This window comes from Trachinotus anak, unplaced genomic scaffold, assembly GCF_046630095.1.
Source record: "Trachinotus anak isolate AG129_WGS33_773 ecotype Australia unplaced genomic scaffold, CSIRO_AGI_Tana_v1 ptg000031l, whole genome shotgun sequence".
In the NCBI taxonomy this organism is placed as follows: Eukaryota; Metazoa; Chordata; class Actinopteri; order Carangiformes; family Carangidae; genus Trachinotus; species Trachinotus anak.
The window spans coordinates 8,227,543-8,241,169 of record NW_027273882.1 but is presented as its reverse complement, the minus strand read 5'-3'; the positions used below and the strand labels follow the sequence as shown (position 1 = coordinate 8,241,169).

The 13,627-nt window shown below is 40.9% G+C and overlaps 1 protein-coding gene across 1 annotated transcript in view; it reads right to left on the bottom strand.

Annotated features, from left to right (window-relative positions):
• Positions 1-13,627, bottom strand: part of LOC139612264 (myelin transcription factor 1-like protein) — a 60,191-nt gene that overhangs the window by 2,932 nt on the left and 43,632 nt on the right. The window contains exons 18-28 of the mRNA XM_071467664.1: positions 11,800-12,021; positions 11,541-11,632; positions 11,206-11,309; positions 10,447-10,590; positions 8,829-8,891; positions 7,053-7,085; positions 2,697-2,804; positions 2,251-2,556; positions 1,156-1,437; positions 473-513; positions 207-262 (exon numbers count right to left, since the gene is read on the bottom strand). Coding sequence (XP_071323765.1) covers positions 207-262; positions 473-513; positions 1,156-1,437; positions 2,251-2,556; positions 2,697-2,804; positions 7,053-7,085; positions 8,829-8,891; positions 10,447-10,590; positions 11,206-11,309; positions 11,541-11,632; positions 11,800-12,021 — 1,451 coding nt within the window. The remainder of the gene's footprint in view (positions 1-206; positions 263-472; positions 514-1,155; positions 1,438-2,250; positions 2,557-2,696; positions 2,805-7,052; positions 7,086-8,828; positions 8,892-10,446; positions 10,591-11,205; positions 11,310-11,540; positions 11,633-11,799; positions 12,022-13,627) is intronic.

Sequence of the window (13,627 nt, the reverse complement as noted above, 5' to 3'; positions counted from 1 at the left end):
CACATGAGCACACAGTTACAGGACGCCTCCATCTTTCTAATGCTTCACTGGGTTTGTTCTTAAAAATAGGAACAAAACAACCCAACTCTTCATCTCATCACCCAGACTCCTTATATTTATAAGTCAAAGAGTCTCTCTACACTGTTAGAATCATTTCAGAATTGTGCTGTCGAGGTTTCAGTTTTTAAAGTGAAAGCAGCATGCACCCTGTCTGGTGGTCCTCCTGGTCTGGATCATGCCTTTCCTTTGCTGCAGATTCACACTGCAAAGAACAAGAGCAGAAAACATCTCAATAGACATCAACAACTTGTTTCTGTCAAACTCCTGTAAATAAACTATACGCCAACATGTGCAGAGAAATAGAATAGAATAAAATAAAAATAACCGGAATTGTAACCAATAAAAACTGGATGCAGGGATTAAACACGCCAACACTTCCAAAGGAAACTTGAAGCAAAGATTTTTTTTTTACCTTGTCGTCTTCTCCCCTGGAGTTTTCTGAGCACCTGGGTCCTGGAGTCAGACGGAGAAAACAGCAAGTTAAAGCAGCTGTGGTCACATTTAAAGATCAGAGATTACAGACACGTTGTCAAACATTTTGTGAGCTGTTACATGTTTGGACTCAGTACAGCTCAGTATCACAGGAGAACATTGTTTTACAACATTTAAAATCATTTACACCCAGTTATGTCCACTAGTTCTGCAACTAACAATTATTTTCATTCACAATTAATCTAACAATTATTCTCTCACTGAATGACTAATGATTTGGTCTGTGAAAGATGCCTGTTATGACTGAGGAGAAGGAGCAGAGGAGATGGTTTCAATGTCTTGCTTGTCCATTTGTCAGTTTGACAGTTTAGGACCAACTTTAACTGTTTGTAAGACACAGAATCATCTTTGTAGATTCTCTCTGGTCTCTGTCTTTATCCCGTGTTACTGCTGAATACCAACACGGCCATAACAACACACCTACTTGAAGTTTTCATGCAGCTTTTCTATGAAATACTTTGTTGGTTAAGTGTTAATGTTGCATCCATTCATGAACACATCATTTATCAATAACAGCAAACCAAAGTCCTCATCAGTGCAAACTGTGACAGAGAAATGCACAGACGTGATATGAGTCTGGAACCAACCAACCAACATCCTGACCTGCTGTAGTGGATCCAGTGCAGGAGGCTTCACAGCAGAAAGACCATCACCTCCACTTTTATCATCACGGCCTCCCGCCCACTGATCCTCCTCCTCAGACGACTCGCCCCCCCAGCAGCTGATGGTGCCCAGGTGCCCGTCCAGGCACGGGGGCATGAGGGGAATGGCATCAGTGCTCACCCCACTGGCCGAGATGTCCTCAGGCAGGAAGTGGTCTTCACAGATCAGACGCTGCTCGGTCTGGTCCTGCTTGTCCGGCTGCCTCAGCGCTGCCAGCCATACCTGGATGAGTCCACCTGTGTTACTGCTAGTCTGTTGTACACTTTTACATTATATACATTTCAATGGCTCTTTATTGGTGTGATGAGCAAAGCACACCTGATGTCACAGACTATTTTCTACCTTCTTATGAATTTGGAGCCATATCTCAAATTTGCATTGTTTGTTTCTACCTTTGTTTCCACTGGTTTTTAACCTGGATCGGAGGCACTGGAGGAGAGACCAGAGACCTGAGCTACACACCCTGAATGAGCTCAGAGGGACAGGTGCCTCCAGGTGGTGTAAAAACCACAACATGTGTGCCTGCCAATCTGACTCCTAACACCAAACTAATGTGAACACAGGCAGGATCCTCATGTTTTAGATTCCGTGTGATTTTCCCTCTCCGAGCATATTATATCTCTGATGTAAGTCACGGGTAAACGTCCACTAACCCGCTCAGCTCCTTACTACCCCTGAACTCGCCTGAAAATCAGCCCGTTTTTAAGTTTGCTTCGGTATCAAAGTAATTTGTTGGAAGTTGTCTTTACATTCACCTGTACGTAGTAAACAGGATCTATCAAAGACAAAATTCGGCTTATTTAATTTTACAAGAATGTGAAAACTATAGGCTAAACACGGAGCTCATTTTGTAGCCCGTACTCCATGCTACCGAACTTTTAACGTTTCATGTTTGATTCTGAACAAATAAAATAAAATGAGCTTCTTTTACGACGATGAGGCTGTTTTTGTCTGAGTCAACTCTGTTAACACTGATGTTGGCTAAGAGCTTCAAAAATGCCAGGAACAAGAAGGGCCCTTAAACCGGGCACATACCTTAACCCGTGCCGGGTCGCCGGGAAAGCTGAAGAACCTCCTCGGTGGTCGGTTGAAGACCCCCCGGTTAACGTTCACCATTCGGTTCGGACACCCGGAGACGACGCACCTCACCATCCTCCCGCCTCTCCTCCGCCCAAACCGGACCAGCCCGGTGCTAACGGCACCTCCGAGCCCCGTTAGCGACGACCGGAAACAAACTGCCCGGTTTGTTTGTGTCGTGTGCCTGGGTTGGTTCTCTGACCGGAAGAGGTGTGTCTTATACCCGGAAGTACAACGGAGGGAAACGGGAGCGTCTTGCGCCATCTGCCGGTCACATTACAAAATAGAACAATATTAAAGAATATTAAATACTATTAGTAAAATGATTTTGGTCCTCTACTCTGAGTGGAAACAGTCTTTATTGTTAGATACAGCAAAGTGATGTAGGCTGTTTGATTTCTTACGTAATTCATTTGCTGATCTTTCTCGGTAAACTTTACATCCACAAATCTACTGGCTCCGAACTCTGCTTCTATTGTTTTGTTGTTGAACTCGAGCAGTAGATATGGCACCTTGATAAAGATGTGACGAACAAATGGAATTAACAGACTCCCCATTCTTTCTACAAAGTTTGCACACATTTTTGTATGACTGTTGTTGTACCTCTTTGTTGTTGTTGTTTTAAATACTACTTCTTCTCTTCTTACACATGCATTTTTGTACCATGTTTTAGTTAAACTTAAATCTGACAAGTAATTTATTGTCTTCTATGAACAATCAGAATCAAATATAAGATAGGCCTATATAAAAGAAAACAAAAATACTGTATTATTAAAACATGCAAAAACATAAATAAAATGTGTTCCCTACTTATTGCCCATTAACATTAATAATCATCAGCTTTCAAAACAAGAAAAGGTTGCAGTCAGTGTTGCAACACAAGATTTATTCAGAGCAAGAGATGCCAACACCAGCATGATAAAAACTGTACGAACTTCACAAGTCAAATTAAAATATCACGTAGCAACTCGTGACCTTAAACATACAGCAAAAATATCAACAAAACCCATGCCTTGTGGTAAGAAAACTGTTGCTGAAAGTTTGCGAGTAACAGAGAAAAAGGGGTAAAAAGAAAGAAAATGAATGTCGTATAAAAACCCCTTATCAATGCACTGCTGAAAAGAAACTGTAACATTTTCATAAACTGATGATTTCACAAATATTCATATGGATTTCTTTTGCATTCTAGCATGTTACATGTTAGTGTTGAAATTCTCTATGTAAATAGTTACAGTTTAGCTTTTACATCTGATATTACAATATCTAGTCTACTGACTGTCTTTAAGTGGCAGAATTGTGCTTTAACTCCCATATCCTTTGTTATCAGTAAGGATAACTGACTAAATGAAAAATACAAGCGCTCAGTTTATCTAATGCAGTAGTTTACTGGCAGGAAGCTGCAGACACAAAGCTTTGGACAGAGATGTGAATGAGGCTCCGCAGTAAAAGTCCAAAGAAGAAACATCTTTAAAGGAAAACTCCCCGTTAGCTGTTTGGTGTTTTGGTTCCACCTCCTGTGGAAAAGTGGACTGATAGCAGAGGAATGTTTCAGTCATCTAAAAAATATCAAACTGCAGGTAAACATCAGGTTTTAGAGACCAGTTCCTGCAACATGATGCTTAGAGTAGGTTAGGTCTTGGATATTTTGGATACTTTGTACGAGACTGTCCTCCTGTAAAAAATGAGCCTGTAAGTCGTCTGTGCAGCAGGTTATTATGACCCATAGTTGTATTTCTTTTATCCATGACTGTTTCAGAAAGTCAACCACATTGTTATTATTGCAACCACGAGAACAAAGATCATCTAATGTTGAGGAAGTACTTATTTTAACCCAAATCACCGTCTTTTCCTAAACCTAACCAAGCCATGACAGTTATCATAGTAACCATGGCAATAAAGGGAGATACGCTGCTGTCAGTACAGTCTGCATGTTTATTGTTGTAACAGTGACAACAAAGGTCCAATCAATGGTTGGACTAGGCAACTGAAACAAATGATTGTAGTTACAGTTTAAAAGGAATAAATGAGAGGTTGATGTACTAAACAGCCACCGCCACCCTTACTCTTCACCCCTCGACATAAAGAAGACAACTTCCTGCAGTGGCATTAAACAATGGTCGTTCTGCATCATGATCTTGCAAAATTTCCACTGTTAGTTGCAAAGTGGAGGAGGAGTGCCTGGTGTTTATCCCAAATATAAATTTCAAATTCTTCTTTTAATGATATCCTCAATGTTCCTCACTTTAGAAACATGGGAGACTGCTGGATAATTCAACAATACTACAGGCATGCTGTATGTCATGGCCACAACTTTAGTATTTCAGTTTTGAATCTGAGAAATTAGTTTTTTTTCTGTCAACTTGGAATGACGGATGTCTCTACTTACAGCAATATCCATGAGCCTCAGCCACTGTTGCTATAAAGCCAGATGGGACCAAGGCTCAGTGCCACAGTTGCCTAATCTATCCAAACTAGATCCAGAGTCTGAAAGCGAATCCATTTAAACTGCCATTTTTTTAAAAAGCATAATCTTCAGCCTCCACGCGTCATTAAAAGTGCAAGTACCAGAATTTTAAGGTCAGTAATTGGGTGCATCTTCCTAAATGGAACCCTGGGAGCTGTACTTCAGTTCTCCTCCAGAGTCTCGTACCTTTGACTTTTTATTGAAGGACCAGATATTTCCTAAGGTGTTAGTCTTTTGTACTGATAATTCAATCAGGAGGGTCTCATCTCTATCAAAGACTTGAAGCGCTCCAGCTTTCACACAGTCTATACAGAAAATGAAAGGAAGAATTTACTTGCACAGAACTCTGGAAGCCCTTAAACATGTCTTCCCACTTACTTCACCACTCTACTGACAGGTTATATAAATGTCTCTCCCGTCTAGGCTTCATTTCCGAAAACTGTTTGTCTATGCAAGCAGTGTGGTTGAGCATTTTGTTTTTGGTATATCTTTTAAAATAGACTAGACATTAAAATATACTAGCGAGAGTTGGAGGTTTACAATGTACTTGTGCCAGAGGGGGAGTTTTCCTTTAAGTAACAAATCAACTCAGTGAAATTTGCTCCAGGTTGCTGTCAAACAGGAATCACCAGCACAAAGTCTTGTCGAAGTCACAGTTTCCACAAACTCGCTGTACAGTTTTTGCTTCATTTACCACGTGATAATACTTTGACATACTCCAATAAAGTGCATGCATGATCGACGGTGTTCTGAAAACATACTCCATCAGTACTGTGATTTCAGACTGAAAGTCATCGTAAGGCCGATTCTGATTGAATACTCAGTCAATAAAATCAGTGCACAGACATAGCGTTACGACTGCTGGCTCTAGTTTTCATTCATCTTTTCAATAAAAATCAAAGATAATTAAAAAGAAAAAAAGCACTGCTTGGTCATCATGTCATCCGGCATCATGTCCCATTGTGGCTCAGACAATAAGGTGCATGATTGGAAAGACGTTTTCTACAGGATGAGTACAATATACAATGACAGATGGGGACGTTTGACCCTGTAAGTCCAGCGGAGCCATCAGCCTTTTGAAAGAAAAATCATATCTACAAATCCTTTCGCCTGCCGAGTGCCTCTAAATCGACAATAAAAACATCAAAACATGGAAACAAAGGTGTCCCTGTGCAAAGTCGAACATGACAGAACCAAAGTCCTTTCACCCGCGTCAGATTCCTACAACATGATTGTAGTAAAAGGTTTATACAAAACGCAATACATTTATAGTTAGTAAAAAGATCTATCAGCTCTTTGCTAGTTTTATTTATAAGAAATTGCATATACCCAAACATTTTTATATAGATTGCATCCCATATCTAAACAAACGATTTATTATTCTCATACCAATATTGCTGACACGTTGTCCTATTAGCTAGTCAAGGTTGATGACTAAAATAAATTCAGAATGGCAGATTGTCTCCTACATTTTCCGTAGCCATTGGTTTTTCAGCTTCCTTCTTCGCACAAACAAAGAAAAGCGACAGAAGAGGACAGTTTGAAATGAAACAACTCCAAAGGGGGATGATGGGATTTGCACCAGTAAGTTTCCGTGTCATGATGTTTGAAATCTTCTTGCGTATAGCATTGGTTCTTCTTCTCGTAATTTTAGCTAAAGATTTACAGTAACATTAGTGTCCACACGGTCCACTTTCAAACATTACAAAAGTCAATGGATTTAAACGAGCTCCGGTTTTTCAGCTTGTGAGAAAAGCCTTTTGAAAATGATTGCTCTTCACGTTGCCCCTCGCCGCTCTGCTCCCTGTTAAACCCGTGACGCCCAGTTTTTCGATGTATGTAAATCGCATTAAAATAAGAAATGATTCAAGCTTACAATAAATAAATACATACATATACACTAGAATGTGCATACATTAGCAGCTATAAACAGTACATCACATTATATTAGGTCATATGAAAATGTACAAAATGTGAATGTTCATTTAAAACGTAATTGTTTTTCAAAGCAAGGCAACAACAATCAAAATAATAAAAAAAGAGATACCCATGGAGTTGAGAGCATAACAGCAGAAGAAATAAAAGAACTGTGGTAGATTACAGCAGCAAAAAACAACCCATTCCCCTCTTTTTGACTTTTTTTCCCGTTGTTTTTGCTTTGCATTTGTTATTTTGGCCTCAGTCGGGGCTAGACCTGGATGCCCTGAACGGCCTGTTTGATGTTCTCCAGCAACGCCTTGTTCTCCGGGCTCTGGTATTGGTCTTGGTGGGTGTACATGTCTGTCAGTGTACTCACGTAAGTGTCAAAGTTCTGTTCATTCATTGGCTCCTGCGAGGGGAAAGAAAGCCATGAGGAAACAATCAGACGGTTTAGAGGAGGTATATTTTCTGTCAAACATTGTGGGGAAGGTTTGGACGACAGGCGGGCAGCAAGGGAGGAAGGAAACACCATCAGGAAAGCATGACTCAGCTACACAAACTCACTGAAATACTCCTCTTTTAACATTATATCCAGTATCTACACTTCAGCCTGTGAAGGTCTACGCAATGCAACTCCAAACCATGCAAAAATCAGAGAGGGATGGTTAGCTGATGGGTAGATGGAGAGTTAATGTTTAACATATGGAGACAAAATCAAGATGTTAAAAACTAATGGGAGGTTAATGTGCAGATGAAAGAGACACAACTGGTCGTTCAGCTTCAGAGCTGACTGGGTGTTTTGCTGGTTCAAACATTTATCAGAGGCAGAGCAGGTTTGGCTTCAGAAATGATTCCACTGATTGAGTTTAACGTCAGTGGGCAAAAAAGCCCCAGTGTTTTAAAGCAGGTTTATCACAGTTGGTTTTACGTGTGGTGTTCCTCAAGGCTCGACGTTAGGCCCATTTCTGTTCTGTTTACCCTATATCTGCTTTCTCAGCCCAGGATCCCTACAAGTTACATCTGAATTAGACAACTCCACACCATTTACGTCCAATACCAATGCAGGAGGTAGAGCGTCTTATAGGTTGAGCAGATATTGGTCTGGTCTTTCATTTAAAAGACCAGATTTTGTGCCCTTCACATCAACTCTCACTACAATCTTCCCCATACCCTTAACTATACCTTACTGATCATGTGCACTGATTGTAGAAAGACACGTTTTACAAACATTGGCACTGGAAAAAAGAATGAATGTAATCCTGGGGGTTCTGCAGAATCGTTGAATATAACTTTTTTTTTTAATAGATGGTGTTCTTTTAACCTGATGTAACAGAGGCTGTACCCAGATATGGAAATCACACTGATTGACGGGATTATAGCGAACATTTGACTTTTATCTACCTCAGTTCATTTCCTTTATGATGTGGCATCAGACCACCACTTCTCTCTCCTCTTAATTCATTGCACACTCTCATCTTTATATACCTTTTTTATTTTATCTGAATTTGAATCTATTTACTTTATTCTTCTGTTACTAATCTCAGTGTCGACCACGCTGGATTCCAGTTAAATGCTCACAATATATAATCAGAATTCCCTTTGACAGTTTCTCCTGTTGTTTTTGTCATGTGTATGTCATTCTCATTTTTCCCTGTTTATTTATAGTTTCCCACTAAGCTAACTTTAGCTCATTCTTACTGCAGTCATTAGCCTGCAATTTAACTCAACCAATCAGATTCTTTCTGATTCCAGAGCAGCTCTGCCTCCATGTTTGCTCATCTTAACCTCGTCTTTTCCTCCTATCTGTCTATCATGTGAATTTCAGTTGCATCATAAAATCTGGTAAATTATCAGTTATTATGTGTGTTTTCCAACTAGTTATTCAGCAGGTAGAAGTAACAAACCAGAGGTCAATTCCTGACACATGTGAGAAATTTCTTTGAAAAAGAGATTTTTCTAAAATATAATTGGAATTGTCCACTAGTGACTTAGTTACAGTTACTGTTAAAATGATTGCCAGAGCTACACGGTAGTGTACAGTGATAGTTGTGATATGCGGACACCATAGTGGGCTAAAGGAGTTACAGGAGGTGGGGGGGATGACAGTGCAGAAGAGAAGGATAATTGGATATAGGATAAATGGATCTCTTACTCTGGGAGGCATCTGTAAACAGCAGTTATGCTTTACTGGGGCCTCTTTCTGTGGCAGCGGTCTCTACAGGAGAGGGTGTACAGAGAAGTGTATTAGCCCGCTAGACACACGGCGGCGGTCACATGGCTTCATAAACAACACTGAGAAAAAACACACAACGTCCGCCTTAAAAAGCTGTTCTCCCTCCAGCTCTGTTTGCACCGCAGCTGAAATTCTTTCCTTTTTCTTTTCTTTCTTTTTGTGTGCAGATCTGATCAGAGAGAAAACACAAACTTCCTTTTTATGTGTGTGTTATCACATCTGAAATAGAAACAGGACACCGCAGACATATTTAGTTATTTTTTACTACTTTATCTGTAGCCCTAACCTAAGATCCTACAATATATAGCAACAGTTACAGAATTCCTCCTGCAGTGTAAACAGAGCCTTGAATCCAGTTTTGTATTTTTCCAGAAACAGGAATGGGCAAGTTCTTCCAATTCTCTGCTTTGGAGCGATGTTTCAAATTCCTTGTTAAGGCGGACATTTTTCTTCCAGTGTGATATGAAGCGGGCCCGCTCATGAATAGAGGGAGCACAGGAAGCAGAGAGTCCAGTTATCAAGCTACCTGGGTTCTTACTGCTTTAGGGAGAGATTATCCAATTAGCCCCAGTCTTCCTTCTACACTGAGACAACATGACGTCAAAACAGCCATGAGCACTTCACTCAAACTGAATTAAAAAAAATAAAAACAACGACGGGGCCGTTTCTTTATGTGAAACTCTGTGAGGCGTTGAAAAGCACAGAAGAAGCACAGCATGGACTGCTGGGAAAAAAAGAAGGTGGCAAACAGAAAGAAGCAGATGAAGAAAAAACCTGAGTGTCACTACAGAAAAAGGCAGGAGACGACTTTTAACGGCTCCCTGGATTCAAATGGTGAGCAGATGTTAGCTGGTCTCAGATCAGGTCAAATGTTTCATGTCCCACAAAAACATTTCAATGTTTAAAGCAAAGCAGGAAACATTACATAAGATAAGTGAAAATAAAGTATCTGTTATTTCAAGCGTATTATTCTACAAAAGATACCAAACTTATATAATTATAATTATAATTATTTAGTCACTGCCATGTTTCAAGATGCAACAATCATCTATAGACAAATCTAAAAACAGTGTGTTAGGATTAGAAAAGGATCTGACTTCACAGTTTTGTTTTTACAGAATTAATTAAATAAAAGATCAAATGAAAAGGTGGATTCTAATCTTGAAAGAAGTTTTGACATTGTAGACAAAAATTCTTCCAGTCCTTTCATTATAATAATTAATCCAAGTAAGTTATTTCAGTTCAGTCAAATAAAAATTTAACTCAGACCATCAGCTACTGACTATTACAAGAATGTTCAGCAGCCATTATTGATATATACCAGTTACCTACCAAAATAAAATTTGATGCACCTTTAATCATCTTAACATAAAACATTTATCTTCATTAAGTGAAAATTTGAGATAGTTTGACTGAAACCATTGTGTCCTGTAAAGCTTCTATTTGAAGCCTAAACCTGTAAAAATATTACTTGTAACAAACCATCGGCCTCGGGCAGCTTTTTTTTTTTTCAGGCCGCAGTCGAATCCTTTCTTACCATGTGTGGCAGCTGGATGTTAGCGAGGCTGTTGATGAGGGACTGGCTGAGGTTGGCCAGCTCGTGCAGCAGCGAGTCGTTCTGCTGCTCGATCACCTTGTTCTCCTCCTCGATGGACTTCAGGTTCGTCTCCATGGTGGTGATCTGCCAGACAGGGAGCATCTTACATCAGCATCTGACTGTTAAAGGACAGATGTAGTTTAATGTTGATGTTTTGAATTAAAAGCCCAGCCAGAAAGGGAGGGATTTTGCTTTTAAAGACCCCCCCTGATGAAAATCAACCTGTGGGCGGGGGCCCACTGTTGGGCCACAAAGGTATTGCAAGTGGGCCGACAATCATTTGCAAAACAGAACAATTTTGGTGAAAAGAAGTAATTATAAAAACATATTTAAATATACATAAAGTTTTTAAATGTTTTAAAATGAAATGATCTTTATTTTGTCGTTTTTTTCCCTCATATTAAGCCCGATCACTGTGATAAACCAATGACAGGAACTTTAAGGTTGTTGCCGCTGGACCACATCATATGCTTGTTTCTTATCTCAGTCTGATTTTGCACTAGAAGATCACATCCATGGTAAAAACTGGAGAATCAAAATGGAGAGCTGGTTAGAAACAGGAAGTCAAGAGAGTCAAGAGACAAATGTCTCTGCTTACAGTTCAGTCCTGAATGTTCAATCATTATCATTAAAATAAAAAAGAATGTATTATATGGCCACTGTATTATTATGAATGAACACACAGAGAATCCGTCTTACTTGTGTCCTCAGTTTGATCATGTCTGACTCCACTTGATTATTGGACTCGTTCAAATCTTTGATTTCTTCATCCAGCTGTTTGATTTCTTCATCGTTCTCGATGCCTGAAACCGAGAACAACATGTTTCACACAAATCATCTTCTGGAAAACCAAAACAACGCTGAAAATAATATTACTTATATTTTTTCAACCTTTTTTAATTTATGATTTATGATTTCATTTCACCTCAGAATAACTTGAATTATGAAACCAAGCGTGCTGGTAGTTTGTTTAAATGTCAGGTTCAATCATTTGTCTGAATGAAGGGTTTCTCTTCTGTTTTTGGAGCTCTGACCTTTGCTCGCTCGTTGCTTGATTGTCAGCATCTCCACACCACTCATCCTGGCCTTCTTCATGGCCGAGGTGGCTCGGGGACAACCGGAGAGACTGGAGTAAAACAAACACACACACTGTTGACATGCTGTCTGTGAAGGACGGAGTATCTGCAGCAAATCTCAAGTGCTAATTGATTTCTAAGGAAGTAAAACCAATGGCTGCCTGGAAGGTGGGACATAAGTTGCATGATTTTATCAAAGCTCAAACAGAGATCCCACCTCCGATGTGTCAGGAAGCTCCCGCTGACGTGCCCTGAGCCATCACAGCCCGGGGTCGGGCAGGTCATGCCGTCCGTCTTGCCAGATTTCCAGACAAACTGCGAGCCGTTGACATAACTGTCCTTCTGCCTCTTTGCCGCCAGGGGGCAGCCCGATGCACTACGGTGGGAGGCGTACTTCCCCGTCACATGACCCTGTCCATCACAGCCCGGGACCGGACACCTGAGAGGAGGAGTAAACACAGGAGGAGTCAGTTCAGATGGAGCTCTGTAGAGCTGGAGGTCCACAGCTCTCTGATTAGCTGATTATTAATCAATAATCTTTGACCCAGTTACCAGAGTTTGTGTTTCTGTGATGACAGCAGACCTGTTAGCTTGTACAATAGCTAACCACAATATCTGCTCAGCTAAATACCATCTTATTGCTAACATATCTGATTAGCGCAGTAGCTAGCAGTTAGCTCCAGTCAACCCACAGAAAATGTCACATGAAACATCTGACACAGTGATGCTGCTTTCACCTCATGTCGGCAGAGTGGGAACAACAGGGAAAACTTCCAATAATTCTGACTTGGAAACTTTGATTCATGATTCTTAAACTGGTTCCACACACACACACACACACACACACACACACACACACACACACACACACACACACACACACACACACACCAGTCTCCACAATGGACGGAGCAGCTTCAGAGGAGGCTTGAACTAGCTTCCACAGCAGGCATGTGTCGGGAATGAAACTGCCATAACAATAGTGTCATATGATCAAACTGGGGATGCTGGGAAACGAAGTTCTTCAGGATGACAGGGAGTTTCTTAAAGGATTACTGAGTTTTCTACACAACTTGTACCTCACTTGCACCACCTCTGACGGAGGGAGGACTGATGGAGTCACACCTCACCTCCTCACCTACACCTCCCTCCCCCTCCCGTCTGACGGCTCCAGGCCACAGCAGTGTAACGATGAGCAGGATAAACGCAGCTCGCTCTGCAGATGACACCTCCTCAGACACTGGGCTCCGCCGCCTGCATCCCACAACACCACCCACACTGACATTTGGGCTGATTAGAATGAGGCGAGCGCCGACGGGCGCTCTCTCAGGTTAAACTTCATTATGATTCCACGGTTAATGATGACGGTGGATGGAACAGAGGTGGTGGCAGCAACAGCTGGCTGCCGACTGACACCAGCTGAACTTTAGATTATGCACAAGGTCGTATTGGCTTAACATTATGGCCCCGCTTTAACGAAAATGTCAAACGCTCACTAGCTGTAACCTTTCCTGGTCCTGGCCTGCTGGGAGCGGGAGGTGAAGCGGAGGACTGACCATAACTCCTCTCCAAAATATTCCCCCTAAAGTTAGAAAGGTCAGGGCACACAGGCAGCATTTTAAGAGGCAGTAGATGGATGAATGTGTCAGTGGTGTGCCAGAGAGTTGTCACTGTGATGTGGCTGATATATGTTTTTATAAGATTTCATTTACTTTGTTTATGGTGCTGAAACTTTTCGTCGTTGGTCGTCTCACAGAAAATTAATTTAAAACAATTCTGATAATTGATTCATTGTTTTTTTTGTCATTTATCAAGGATCAGTTCAATACTAAACAGTATCTGGTTCCAGCTTCTCAAACATGAACATTTGTTGCTGTTCTCTGTTTTATGTGATTGTAAATTGTGTTTTCAGCTGTTGGACAGAACAAGCATCTGAAGACGTCAGCTTTGGGCTCACAGAACCTGTCATGGGCATTTTTAAACTTCTGTGACTGTCTGTGGACCAGTCCAGGGGTCGGCCAGTAAGTTTGGCCTTGGGCCAATTT